The sequence below is a fragment of the Pelodiscus sinensis genome, chromosome 2 (assembly GCF_049634645.1).
Source record: "Pelodiscus sinensis isolate JC-2024 chromosome 2, ASM4963464v1, whole genome shotgun sequence".
NCBI classification, from domain to species: domain Eukaryota; kingdom Metazoa; phylum Chordata; order Testudines; family Trionychidae; genus Pelodiscus; species Pelodiscus sinensis.
The window spans coordinates 111127111-111142009 of NC_134712.1; the positions used below are offsets into that span (position 1 = coordinate 111127111).

At 38.0% G+C, this 14899-nt stretch overlaps 1 protein-coding gene across 1 annotated transcript in view; it reads left to right on the top strand.

Moving 5' to 3' along the window:
* Positions 1–14899, top strand: part of LOC102458814 (uncharacterized) — a 492720-nt gene that overhangs the window by 427016 nt on the left and 50805 nt on the right. Inside the window, exon 24 of the mRNA XM_075919824.1 lies at positions 5415–5574. Coding sequence (XP_075775939.1) covers positions 5415–5574 — 160 coding nt within the window. The remainder of the gene's footprint in view (positions 1–5414; positions 5575–14899) is intronic.

Consider the following 14899-nt stretch of genomic DNA (forward strand, 5'->3'; position numbering starts at 1 on the left):
TTAAAAAATATGATGCTTTATTTCCCATATGAATTTCAGCCAGTGGATCGTGTTCTTTTCTGTACTAGACTGAAGAATCCATTATTAAATATTTGTTCCCCATGTTGATGCATTTAACTGTAATCAAGTTACCCCTTAACCTTCTCTTTGTTAAGATAAATAGACGTATTCAAATCCTTTAATAGTTCCTTTGGCTTTTCTCTGACCTCGCTCCAATTTATCAGCATCTTTTTTTGAATTGTGGACAACAGAACTGGGCACAGTATTTTAGCAGCAGTCATACAAGTACTACAAATAGATGTAAAATAACCTCTCTGCTTCTATCATCCTATTAGCTCTTTTGTGCAGTGTCACACTAGAAGTTCATAGTCTGCTGAGTAATCACCATGATACCAAATATTTCTGAGAGTCACTGATTCTCAGTTTAGAGTCTTCCATCCTGTAAGTATTGGCAAAATTCTTGTTCCCAAATGTATATACAATATTTGAATTTGGCAGTATTACAATGCCCAATGTTTGCTTGCTACCAGTTTCCCAAGTCATTTGTCCATTACATTATTTTCCACTCCCAACTTTTGCATAATCAGCAAACTTTATCTTAATTTTATCTTTTGTCCCAGGTCATTGATAAAAATGTTAAACAACTAGGCTCAAGAACTGATCTTTTTCAGGGAACCCATTGGAAACTTATCTGCTCAATGAAGATTCTGCATTATCATTACATTTTGAGGCCTATCAATAAGCCAGTTTTTAAGCCATTTAACCTCTGCCATTAGTTCTAGTTTTAAAATGAAAATATCAAACAATATTAAATCAAACGCCTTACAGAAGTCTAAGTAGATTACATCAACATTATTACTTTTGTCAACCAAAGTTGTAATCTCATTTTTAAAAAAAGATACCAGGTTAGTTGACATAATCCATTTTCCATAAATACATGCTGACTGGCATTAATTATATTTCCCTCCTTTAATTCTTTATTAATTGAGTCCCATATCAGTTGCTCGATTATCTTGCTCGGGATCAATGTTTGACTGACAGGACTATAGTTACCCAGGTCATCCTTTTTTAAAAACTGGCACAAGGTTAGCTATCTTTCAGTCTTCTAGAACTTTCCCAATAGTCCAAGTCTTATTGAAAATCAACATTACAGTGAGCTCCTCTGACAGCTATTTTAAAGCTCTTGGATGCAAGTTATATGCACCTGTTGATTTATAAATATCCAGCTTTAGTAGCTTTTGCTTAACATCCTCCAGAGATGATAGTAGAATGAAAGGTGTGTGATTATCATCCCCATGTGGTGAGTCTACGTTGCTCATTCTCCACCCCCCCATATACAAAAAAGAAATATTTATTGAACACTTCTGCTTTTTCTGTGTTATTGTTGATAATCCTGCCATTCCCATCTTGTAATGGACTTACATGTTGTTAGGACTTATTTTGTTCCTAATATATTTTCAAACTGCTGCTTATTTTCCTTAGCTCTGGTGCACAGAGTTCTTCATTAATCATTTTTTTCCTCTTTTCAACTTTCTACAATTTCTAACTTCTGCTTTATATTAATTACTATCAATTTACCCTTTCATTCACTTGTATAGTATTTTAATAATTGTTTGTAGTCACCTTTACTTCCCCTCTACACCAGTTAATTTTTAATCAGTATGGCCTTCTTTCTTGATTGTGGTTTTTGTACATCTAGTAACATGTTCTTAAATTATTTCTAATTATCATTCGCATTTTCTGAGTAAATACTTCCTCCCAGATGATTTGGCTCGTAATTGTTTTCAGCTTTTCAGAATTGGCCCTATTAAAGCACCAAATATATATATATTCTGGTCTGGACTTTATTATGAATGTGTTCAAGTTATAATAATTTGTGTCTAAGCTAGGCTTAATTTTCAGTCCAGTAATCAGTTCCTGTTTGTTTATTAAGACAAGAGCTAATAAAGAATTTTCCCATGTTGGCTGAAACACTTTTTGAGTTAAGGAATTGCCATCTATAATGTTTACAAATACCAAGAATGTTTTAGCATTGGCAGCATGAGACCTCCAGCATATGTCATTCAAATTGAAGTCCTCCATGATCACACAGCTTTTCCCCCATACACATTATACTGTACATAGACACACGCATTCTCTTCTCTATTGTGATTTGGTGGTCTGCAGTAGACACCAAGTAACACTCCATCTTGTGCCTTATCTGCTAGGATATTTAGCCATAAACATTCAATATAATTATCTTCTAAGTTATCAGTGACTTGGAAATGGGTTATGCTGTTTTTGACAGTTCAACTCTCCTTCCCCTTTTGCCTGCTTGATCCTTCCTGAATAGATTCTAAGGGTGTGTCTAGACTACAGGGTTTTGTCGACAAAAATGGACTTTTGTCGACAAAACTAAACCTGCGTCTACACTACCACTGAGTTCTCTCAACATAACGTCGACAGAACTCAGCAGTTTTGTTGACGCTGGTAAATCTCATTTTACGAGGAATAACGCTTTCTGTCAACAGAGTTCTGTTGACAGAAAGCGTTATTGCATCTAAACTGTCCTTTGCATCTACACTGCCATGTCGATAAAGCAGCTTGCTTTGTCGACCGAACTGAATGTAGTCTAGATGCTCTTTGTCGACAGAAGCTTTGTCGACAGTATCTGTCAACAAAACTTCTGTCGACAAAAGCCTGTAGTCTAGACGTACCCTAAGTTATAGCCACTGATTTTAGCATTCTCGTCATGTGACTCATGTCACCAACTTCAGTAACTACAACTAGACCGAATTTGTGCTCACAAATTAGCATAACATTTCCTCTTGTCTATTACCCAGCTACCTGGCACTGGTGCATAGACAATTCAGTAACATCTCATGTCTCTTTGCTTCCTTGATTAACTTTGTTCTCAACACTCAGTTTTGTGCTGAGTATTCATATCTTCCCTTTTCTTCCCTTTCCTTTTTCTCATAAGTTTAAAGCCATCCTGACTAGTTGAACCAGCCTGTCCCTGAGGAGATGGGTTCCCCTTTTCCTGATATGGAAGCCATTTCCTTCTTCCCACATAGGTGGCTCGATGTTTCACAAAACCAAAACCCTTAATCTTTCAGCAGTTACCTAGCCAGTGAATCACTTTCTAATGTTTCAGGATGAAGAAGAGTAATGAGGCCCATCTACTTGGATAGTATTTTTTTCATTTGCATGCAATAGAATATATGTAAGTATTACAAGTCATCTATGAAAACAATGAATAATTCGGTGGCACCTTAGGGTATGTCTAGACTACATGGCTCCGTCGATGGAGCCATGTAGATGAGTTTACTAGACATAGCAAAATGAAGTGGCGATTTAAATAATTGTCACTTCATTTACATCAAAATGGCCGCCACGCTGTGCCAATGATCAGCTGATCAGCACAGTGGGGCAGTCTAGATGCGCTGCGGTCGACAAGGGAAGCCTTTGTCAACTGCTCCGGTATGCCTCGTGAAACGAGGTTTACCGGAGTGGTCGACAAAGGCTTCCCTTCTCAACCGCAGCACGTCTAGACTTCCCCACTGTGCTGATCAGCTGATCAGCTGATCGTCGGCACAGCTCAGCGGCCATTTTGATGTAAATGAAGTGGCGATTATTTAAATCGCCACTTCATTTTGCTATGTCTAGTAAACTCATCTACATGGCTCCGTTGAGGGAGCCATGTAGTCTAGACATACCCTTAGAGACTAACAAAAACATAGAATTATGAGCTTTTGTGGGTAAAATTCATTTCATCAGGTGAGTCGTCTATGGTCTATGATCTGTTAGACTTTTGCACAAATTTTCCATTGTTGTCAGTGAAGCAATTGAACTAGTCATAAGATTCAATTATGAAATGACTCTGTTTGAACATGTTCGTGTGAATAGATAGTAACATTAGGGAATTCATTTGACATAGTGTATTCATTATTTTATGCTAATAGAAATGCATTTTGAAATTTCTTAATATTCCATTGTTTCTTTGCTTGCACTCCTTGTTTTTTAGCCTTGTCCAATATTCCATGTAGCTATTTTGTCTATATTCCTTAAAATGAAATACACATCAGTCAATCTCTTCTTTTTACCAAGGGAGCCTCAAAAAGATGTCTCACAAGCTGCATGCAATTTATGTTAGCAACTTTGTTAACTAAAAATACAAAAATAGTGAAATTAAAATGAGAGAGGAATGAACATAAGTTTGACACCAAAGGTGGCTACAGCTGCCCGCCCCAATGGTTTTTGTACTGATGATCAGATTCCAACAGCCAGACAGCTACCCTATAAGAACCACCGTAACACTGCATCCAACCTACTATTTCAGACAAAACAACCAAATAAATATAATCCCTTAGAAACACTAAATCCACCCCAACATTAAGACAACACACAGTGGAACATGTGGACACCTGAGTGTGATTCTGCTTGGTTGAACAGAAAAGAAAATTCAATGGTTAGTCACTATAACAATAGATATAATCAGAAATTATACACCAATAAAATTTCCCTAGGATAGGAATCAGCCATTTGTCCTAAATACTAGCCCCATTTTATGGTGAGGTAGGAAAGAAAACCTTGTTGAAGCAATATGAGATGCTAAATGGCTATTGCTTCTCTCCCAGTTTAAAAGGGCAGTTCCAGGAGGGAAGCTGTCTTTCTCCTGACCAATAAAAAGGTGCCTTAGAGACCAATGGCACGGCCTCAGACAAATCTGAGTTTGTAAGTCAATTATTTGAAACTCAGAACACATTTTCCCATAGAAACAATGTTATAAATGATATTTATGTTCCCAGGGTAGCCCACAAAAGCCTACTTTAACCCACAATGTATCAGAAATACTGTATATGTGCAATGAAAAATAGTAGAAGTAGTTTTTTTATTAAACTTGAATGCTGATGCTTGAGGAAAGGCAGGTTTAATTAGGGGAGGATGGGCAGGTAGGTGGAGACTTTGAAGGAGACTTTTGGGCATTCTTTGCCTGCTCCCTCATGGGCTTTGTGCCAGCTCCTGCAGCCAGCCTCCCCTCCTACCCATGGGCTGCATGCAGCCCCTGCTCTCCAGGAGGTGATGAGCAGTGTGAGTGCGGGCTGGAGGACTCCAGAGCAGCTGTTGGTGGCTGTGCAGCTGGTGGCTGGAGAGAAGCAGCAGTTTCCCCTTCAAAGTGCCACTTCACTCCAGCCACTGGCTGTGCAGCCACGCCCTGCTCTTCCAGAGTCTTCCAACCAGCACTAGCACTGTTTGCCGCCACTTGCACCTCTTGCCTGCTTCCCTGAGGCTGCACGTAGGCTTTTGTCTGTATGTGTGGGTGTTCGTAAGTCAGATGTATGTAACTCGGGGAGTGCCTGTATAAAAAATAAAGCCAATCTTATTTATTTGTATTAACAACTACTGCAGACAACACTGATTTTTTTTCTCCCTAGGCTGCACAATGAAGGTTGGTTAATAGATGTCTTTAAACGCATTCATGGTGAAGAAGCCACATTCTTCATTCCATTAGATCTAGAAATCTCTACTCAGGAACTGAGCTACATCATGAAAAAGGCTGAGCAATGGAGAGGCATCAGTGGAGAAAGACGAAAGGTGAGTAGCGGTGAAAATCTGGGAAAAGAGCTTGTGATGTGTTGATCCAAAAATAATGCTTGGTTTGCATGGATGTAACTCGGAGGAAAACAATCACATAATATGAGAGCTTCAGGCAGAGAGCACTTTACCAGTTCTGTGCTCCGGCTTTTAAAACTACGAGAGACACCACATTCAGAGAGACAAAACTGGAAAGGCCATTTGCACTCATGCTGGCTGCAGACTGCTAGTAATGTTACAGAACCCTGAACTTTTTAAAGAAGGAGAGTTGTTTCCAAGTTCAGCACCCTGATGAGCTAAATGTGGGAGAATCTCCTAGAGAACCACTGCAAGGAAGGTTGCCGGGAGTCTAGTGAAAGTGATCTTGATATCTCAGTGAGTCACTGCCTGTGTCAGCCAAATTTTGGTGTCCTCCCTTTCCTTCCCAGGGGACCCACATGAGGGTAAATAGGCCAATGGTGGGATGATAGGAGTTACTATAGAGAACTTTTTCCTGGGTGTCTGGCTGGTGAGTCTTGCCCCCATGCTCAGGCTTCAGCTGATCGCCATATTTGGGATCAGGAAGGAATTTTCTCCAGGGTAGATTGGCAGATGCCCTGGAAGTTTTTCACCTTCCTCTGTAGCATGGGGCATGGATCACTTGCGGGAGGATTCTCTGCATCTTGGGGTCCTTAAACCATTTGAGGACTTTAATATCTGAGATATAGGTGAGAGGATTATTTTAGGAGAGGGTGGGTGAGATTCTGTGGCCTGCACTGTGCAGGAGGTCAGACTAGATGATCATAATGGTCCCTTCTGTCCTTAAAGTCTATGAGCGTATGAGTCTATGAGGAGCCACATGAAGGGAGGGTGAAAGGCATTAGGTGGACTGAACATGGAATACCAACTTTGGGTGACAAAAATGGAGGATTCATATTGCCCTTCTGCCTCCCCACCTCTTCTGTACTGTTTTATACTTAGACTATACATTATTTGGAGGCAGGAACCATCTTTTTCTTCTGTGTTGTACAGCACCTAGCACAGTGCAGTCCTGGTCTATGAATGAGGCTCTTAAGCACTACTGCAGTGCAAATAAATAACAATAATATCAGTGTTCCAGTATGTACCCATGTCTTTCTCCCTCACTCTTAAGCTGTAAGCTGCCATCATTTACTTTCTAAGCTACTACTTTTAATATGTTAATGAGCAATTATTAATTTAACCAGGGACAGATTTACAAATTCATGAACTCCTCTATGCCTGCAGTTCGAAGCGACCACCAACTCTTTGTGCAGTATCTTTTTTAATTCAGCAAATATAGCTAGTTAGTTACAGATATGAAATAAATGAGTCAGTTGCATCTTTATATTTGACACTGGATACAAATTCTATTTTGACTTTTATTATTTTTAAAATATACTGAAACTAGTGATTTCAAATAAGTTTCTGCAAATGTTGCAAGTCTCTCTGTAGCTGCAGCTAAGAGATCAGCAGTTTATAGCTTCAGTTGTCACTGACATAAAAATGTGACAACGGGAATTATTTTCCAGTGTCTTTCTTGATGATAGTCTGGACACAGAAAGGGGAAATAAAAAGGTGATGCACTGGCAATGTAAAAAACCCAAATACTCGGTACGGGCATGTCTTCACTCGCCACACAGGAGATCAATGTTCTGGGGTTTGATTTAGCAGGTCTAGTATAGACCCATAAATCGAATGCTGTAGGTAGCTCCAACTGGCACCTCTACTCTTTGCAGTTGCAAGGAGTAAAGGAAGACAACAGCAGCATTTGCTCCTATCAGCCTTCCACTGGGTGGATGCTTCCAAGCTCGGTTTAAGGTAAGCCAACTCCAGCTACACATTCTATGTGGAGTTGCATACCTTAAGTCGACCTTTCAGGTATAGTGTAGACTTGGCCTAAGTTTAGCTTTTCCTAAAGTGCAGTGTGCTTAGCCTTATTTGTGGGGAGGGGATGAAGGGGAAGTATTTAAAGTATAAAATTGCATACCGCAGAAAACTAAGACATTCCTTGGATAACATTAGTTCCTTGTTAATGTGAAAAAGCAAGTTTAATTTTTTATACTGGGTCAAAGCAAAATAAATGATTTTGTTTTCACTTCTGCCTAGTACATAAAAATGAGGCCAAATAAACTCATTTCATAAGCCCGAGCAACTACTGACATATTGAAAATTATGGTAGACTAGGCACCTGCAAACAGCCTTTGTCTTTTAAAGGGACTACTACACTATATTATTCAGCTTACCGTTTTTTCCCCCAATAACATAGAAAGGGCTCAGAGAGAAAAGTAAGTGAATTAAAGGAGAGGAGAGAACAAAAAAGGTAAATAAAAAAAGGGAAAAAATGTAAAGTTAAAAGTAGTCTGATATCAGGTAGAAGAAAGCTTCCAAAGTAATTGACAAGTACTAAATGAAATATTTTTTACATAATAAAACTACTGAAAGAAATCAGACACTTAGAAATATTTTTTTAAAAATTTCATAGAAGCTTTGCTCATGGTGTAGAATTTTGCATGTTTATCATGGTAGTCTTGCAGTGTATAGGCCTGATCCTTTAATGTTACAGAGCCCTGCAATTATTAAAAATGAATGTTGCCTTTAAGAAAAGTTTTTTCCCTATTCAGCAAGTAAATTCTTTGTGGTATCAGCTGGATGCCTTTAAGAAATCAGCCATCTGATATGGATAAATAGAGATAGTGGGAGAAATAAGTAGGACAGTGGGTGGGAGAAAGTGATGGACCTGTGGGCAGAATGCTAAATTCTGCACCAACAAAATGAGCGGGAATTCTAACGTTGATTTCTAAGTGCTCAAGATCAAGCTCATCATGAGTGTAATATCTGAGAGCAGAATGCTGCCACTTCTTTCCTGAAACTAAACACCTAAGCTATATATACAACATAGTAATAATATTAAGGGATGTCTTCTAGAGACATGTGTTTTCTTATGTTTGTTAATTATATCAGATTGATAGTTATTCATAACAAAGCAAAGATTTTGTTAAATGGCTACATCTGGGTAAATCTAGTATTTATAATGTAGCTGTTGTCTGATAGGAAAGCTCTAAAAACACACAGTTAATTGCTTGAAATCATGGTCATGCAGCCCTGCCTGAATGCATTTCAGTACAGGATCAGGGCTATGTTGGCAGTTTTTTATATGATCCTGGGCTTTGCAGATTTGGAAGTGCTTTTGTGCTGTGAATTAGCATAAGATATTTATCTTGTCCCTTTCTTTTCATTCTATTTAATTGTTCAAAGTAATCAGTTTGAAAGACACACCACCAGGCCTTATAGCGTACAATATTAATGTGATCATTTCTAAATGAGATACTAAGTTAACTTTGAGCAGATTTGCAAATGATAGTGCAGGAATGCCAAATCGTATATCTCTATCTATATAAATATATAGCTACATTAAATAGAAGCAGTCCAAGTAAATATTCAGTCAAACCTTTTAAAGAAAATTAGGTCTAGGCCTTTGCAGTATTTCCTGTCTCTTAACCATGTGCTTCTCATTTTTATCTTCTGGATTAAAAATTACCCCATAAATGGATATTTTATAATATGCTTAATTTCCTTTTATTAAATTGATAAATGTAGCTGCAGAGGACACATTTACAGTATGATGAGAATTTAAGGTTATTGCATTTTATAATTTTTATATTGTTCAGACAAGCGATTTGTCATTTCTGGAAAGACAGTCATGCCATCATTTCAAAGTATTTTTAGCCATTCTTTTGATAGGAAAAAAGTCACTTTCTGTAGTCAGAGAAGACATCACTCTATTAAACTGATTTGCCTATATGCAAATTTTGTCATTTTTACCTCATTAACTATTTATCATAGAGTAAAAAATATATATTCATGAAGGGGCAGCTAGCAGCCTGATGGAGCTGGAACTAATATTTTGCAACTCTAATGATTTTTTGCATCCTTAATTAGATAGCATAAGGTTGATATGATTAGGTCAGGATGTAGTGTTTTTCATTAAAATACATTTTAGAAGCTGTATTCATAATCTGCCCCTGCAATTAAAAATGAGCCCATGAGTTTAATATTATCACCCCAATTATTATCCCATGGAAAAGTATACCTTTCATAAATTTGTGCCGTAGGACCTTCATTAACAACAAAAAGAAATAATATTTCCAGGTATATAAATTACATGGTCACAATCACATTTATGTAACAATTTGGAACATATTAGTGGTGGGGAAAGACTTCAAGATTCAGGTAGTTGATTTCAGAAATTTGTTTTATTATTTTTGGATAATTAATTCACATTGCATTTAAGGAGCAAGCTGTAGAAAAGTAAAAATACCACCTTAAAGAGCCACACAAAGACATGTGTGGTGGTGGTAGAGTAAGAACTACATTAATAGTGGCTATAGGCCCTGATCCTGCAATCTGGTCTATGCAGGCAGCCTGTTATTTCTGCATGCAGACCCATTTATGTTAATTGAGCTTGGCATGGTTGAAGGGTTTATCAAACTGCAGGATGAGAGCAATAGTTAAGGTTGAATACAGAAAAATATAACATCTTTCCAGTGCTAATAAATAGTCACTTAAATGTGTGTGTGTGTGTATGGGGAGGGGAGATGTCAAAATTATCGATTTAGCCTAGGCTTTTTCTTTTAGCAGATGAGTCACATTAAGTACTAGAGTAAGTACTAGAGATCAGATAAAACTCCATTGTCAAATTCCCAGAATAAGTTAGATAACAATTCAGAGCTTTGTGACAGCTGGTATTTTCTCCTTCTAAGTCAAGACAGAGACCATCAGGATTTAGGAAAACACGGAAGTATACCTACTGGGTATGGTGTACTGTCCTATCTCATGGCAGCTAGCCTACTTGCAATAAAGAAGAATGAGTCTCCTCTGCCACCTTAGTTGTAAGCCAGGCTGAGGTTCATGCACTAAGCTCCAGAGGTCCCAGGTTCAGTTCCGCCTGTTGATGTTACACATGCACTTAAGTTCATCCCTAGTTGGGGAAGTAAACTTAAGCACGTAGTTTACTTTAAGCATGTGCTGAACAGTGATGATTTTCTGATTTGGAGCTATAGTGACCAGATCCCCAACAGGCCTGACAATGTAGCCCAGTGATGAGAGCACTGGACCGGGAGTCAGGAGATTAGGGTCCTATTCCCAGTTTATCTACTAGCTTGCTGAGTGACCTTGTGCAAGTCATTTCACCTGTCTGTGCTTCAATTTCCCCATCTATACAATGGGGATAATGATATTGACCTCTGTAAAGCGCTTTGAGACCTATTGATGAAAAATCATACAAAGAGGGGCCACACGGGGTGTAGTATAACCCGCTAGATCCAATTCAAAAGGCACCTCTGTTGGCACCGGTATTCTTGCTCCTCACAAGGAGTAAGGGAAGCTGACTGGAGTGTTTGCTTCCCTCGGCCTCATGCTGTGTGGATGGAAACGTGATGTAAGATACGTCAAGTCCAGCTACGTATTTTACATAGCCAGAGTTGTGTATCCCATGTGGTGTAGATCAGACCAACATGAAAAACAGGATAAACTTAAAAAAGCAACAAATGGTCTGGTAGCACTTTATAGATTAACAAAACATGTAGATGGTATCATGAGCTTTCGTGGACACAGCCCACTTCTTCAGATGACCGGAGTTTTGAGTTTAGAATGTGCAGACCCAAAATAAATAGGGGAGAAGGGAGAGGGGCGAAGGACAAAAATGGAAGGGGGCAGGAAACAAGAAGCAGAGTAAATACCAAAGGGAAAAACAAGTAGGCAGAACTGGTAATCTTTAAGCATCTGAAGATTGGAAAGTTAAAAGGAAGCAGATAAGGATCAAAGGATAGCCATAGATAAGAAGGGTACTAGAGCAAGAATCTACACAAAGAGCTGTTGGTACCTTCATTGAATAACAGGGATAGAATCTGGCCCTCAGTGATTTGACCATGCTTAGTTCTTATCTAGTAAAGTTAAGATCCAGATACTATCCACAGGTTAACGTTAATCACAAAAATCTTAGAAGGAAACAATTTAGATGAAACAAAAACATTAGTATGGCCAACACGAACCCAAAATATCTGGAAAAACTTAAAAAACAACGAATAGTCTAGTAGCATCTTAAAGACTAACAAAATATGTAGATGGTATCATGGGTACAACCCACTTCAGATTAATGGAGTATTAAAAGTCCAGTTCCAGAATAAATAGGGGATGGGGGTGGGGGGAAGGGAAGGAAGGGAAAAAATAGAATTAGAGTGTTTGTTACATGAAGCTGATAGAGAAGGTGGAAATTGTTCTTAAGAACCGATTGTTTGGGTTTTTAAGTCATTAGAATGTGATAGTGTGCTAGCCAGGCAATGTCTTTATTCAGACCTTTGTGATGGGTCCCAAACCTGTAAATAAAGTTAAGTTCCAACACTTCCCAGTGCACACTGAGAGAGTTTCTGGAACAATGCAAGCCCTATATCCAAAAAGATAATGTGAAACGCATACTTGAAATAAATCCTGATGCACTGCAAAATTTATTTTAATTAGACTAAGGCTAATTTTCTAACTCTAAAATGATATTACAGTAAACCATAAAAAATTACCCAGCAGTAGGTTTTTGAAAGGAAAATATATTTGTAATTATCCTGAACGCACAAAATTACTGGAGGGCCTATTATCAACACAATTTTTGGTAGCACTTTACACTAATTTGCATTTATTACTCTCAGGCCAACTATTAATATGTTAATAAATAGTCATTAATACTTGTTATTTAATTGCGATCTATTTATTCCTGTTCAATAATGCATTAATTACTTGTTAATAGTTAAGGGCAAAATCCTGCCCTTGCTACTGGAGCCTGTATTATGGGGAAAGGAGGAATGTTGGACATTTGTTAACAACACCCATGTTTCCGGCAAAGAGTAGAGTGGCTAACGGAGCTACTTTATGTGAAGATATGAATATTGCTTATTCTTTGTAAAGAGTCAGCATGAGTCTCCCCCTTATGAATGTTGCAATATATACCTCAGGCCATTGAAAGGCCACTGAAGTCAGTGGAAGTGTGACAACCAGGGACCTGCAGAATAGACTGAACTTGCTCAGATCTGTGTAATCAGTCACTAATGCCCCTTCCTGGGCTTTCTTCAGTATTAATTTAATTCAGTATCCACTTCTGCTCTGTAGTGGATAGGGCAAGAGAGGAAGGTAGACTGGTGAGACGCAAGAGGGGAAAAGACTATCAAGGGCAGAAAAATAAGCCATCTAATAATCTGCAAAGCACACAATGAGATCTGGCATCTGCAATATAGTGGGAAACTGAACAAATCTAATATAACGTTTCAATAGATTTTCTTGCACCTTGGACATATGAAACTAAGTAGGGTTACCATATTTGAACTTGCAAAAAAGAGGACACTCCTGTTCTTATAATATAATAACACATTAATACAATGTGAGTTGGTAGATAGTGATACAGATATACTCTCAGGAGTGTCCTCTTTTTCGAAGGTTCAAATATGGTAACCATAAAACTAAGAAATTGAAAATGTTTATTTAACACAAAAAGGAGTATAGTGATTTTTTCTATTTCCAAGATCAAGATTCCAGAATTTGTGCTCTGCTTGTGTAGAAATACCATATGAGACCTGGGAAAAAGTGTGAAATAACCTTTAGGTACAAGATACACTGGTAAATTTCTTCTCTGAAGTTTTGATGCCAATCCAAATGTGATCATTTGACTATAAATGACAGTTGAGCATGGAGATTAAACTGGATGGAGCACAGAGCTCAAATGGATCTGAATATTCCAAATAGAGTCAATGCGTGAAATCCTCATCCCATTAATTTCACTCAGTGGTTCTTCAGGAAGACAGAAATGCAGCTTGGGTAAAAGTGAGGAGGCTGTAAATCTGCAAGGTAACTGTCTTCTGAGAGTTGCTGAGCACTCTCAATGCCTATTAACTTACATATTTGTTGAGGGCAGTTGGCACTTTGCAATATGAGATCCTTTGAGAAAGAAAGAAAACCTGATGATATGGGCAGAGAGATGGAAAGGTGGTGATCATGAAAAGACAAAGTCCAGAGAGAATGGAAAGAGCAATACAATAGAAAATGGAAGAAAGAAATTAAAAAACGAGGCAAATTGAAGAAAGAAATGGAGAAGATCTTAATCTGTCGCAAACAGTTACTCTTTATATGCATGAAAGAAGGTTGTGTCTCAAGAACTGCTGATTTAGACATCACTTGACTTCAGGCAAAGAAACTAAAAAATACTGAAAACAAAAGAGCAAAAAGCAAAGGATGTCATTTTGCTTGTCTGGTGCAGAATTTCCTTTCTGCAGAGTACTCCAGGAGTTGAGCATAGCTTTTCTCAACATCCAGTTTTAAGATTTTAGGTTTTAAGATTGCTGTGATCATTTATGCTGTACATCTGCTAGGAACAGGTTCCTTGGACAATATTAAGCCTTGCACAGTGGTTCTGTCAATGTCTTTTGTTTAACTTTAAGTTGGCTTTTTGCCTGTTTCTGATCCAGGCCATTGTGGGGATTCTAGTTTTCATCTTACAAGACCGACTGTCTTCCTGATCTCAGTGCAATGAAATTCTGACTCCCTATGGTTGTGAGAAGTTTGTTACTAGTTATCTACTTAGGAATAAAGTAGTCTACAATGGTTTTGTGTTGCCCACATGCAAGCCTCATATTCTGGGCAAAATGGCAATACTAGAAGGACAACATTGAATATAATGCTTTTCACTATTACTGAGCTGTCTACCTCACTGATACAAATGTCCCCAGGGATTAATACCTTTACATTTTCAACGGCCCTATATTTCGAAAATCAACTCTGCCTTAAAATTTATATTTTTTTCAGTGCTGTATTTTGAATGGAGTTATGACAATGATTCTATAGTTAATATTCTAAGGCTTAAGGCCAGATCAGGAAAGATACTAAATGTTCTTTACAGCTGTTTTGCTCAGATTGTGCAGAGGTGAGAAAACTGGGGCTGGGAATCTGACTCTCTAGTTATGCTTTATCATCTCTTTTGTTAATCTAGTTCTGTTGGCCATTTAGAATCGTAGCAACTGTAAGTGAACTTAGTGGCATGTTCCTTCCCCCCCAAGCTCTTTCAAGTATCTCAATTAGTGCTGGGAAAAATATTTTGGATGAATAGTTTATTCACTGAAAAATGCAGTTTCAGCTTGACTAAAGCTATTCACCAATTCAGGTCACATTCAGCAAATAGTTTGAGCCAAAAATAAGAAAAAATCTGACCTAAAACAATATTTTTTAATTTTTTTTATTTGACTACCAATCCAAATGTATTCACTCAGCTCTGAGCTTGATACATTTTCTG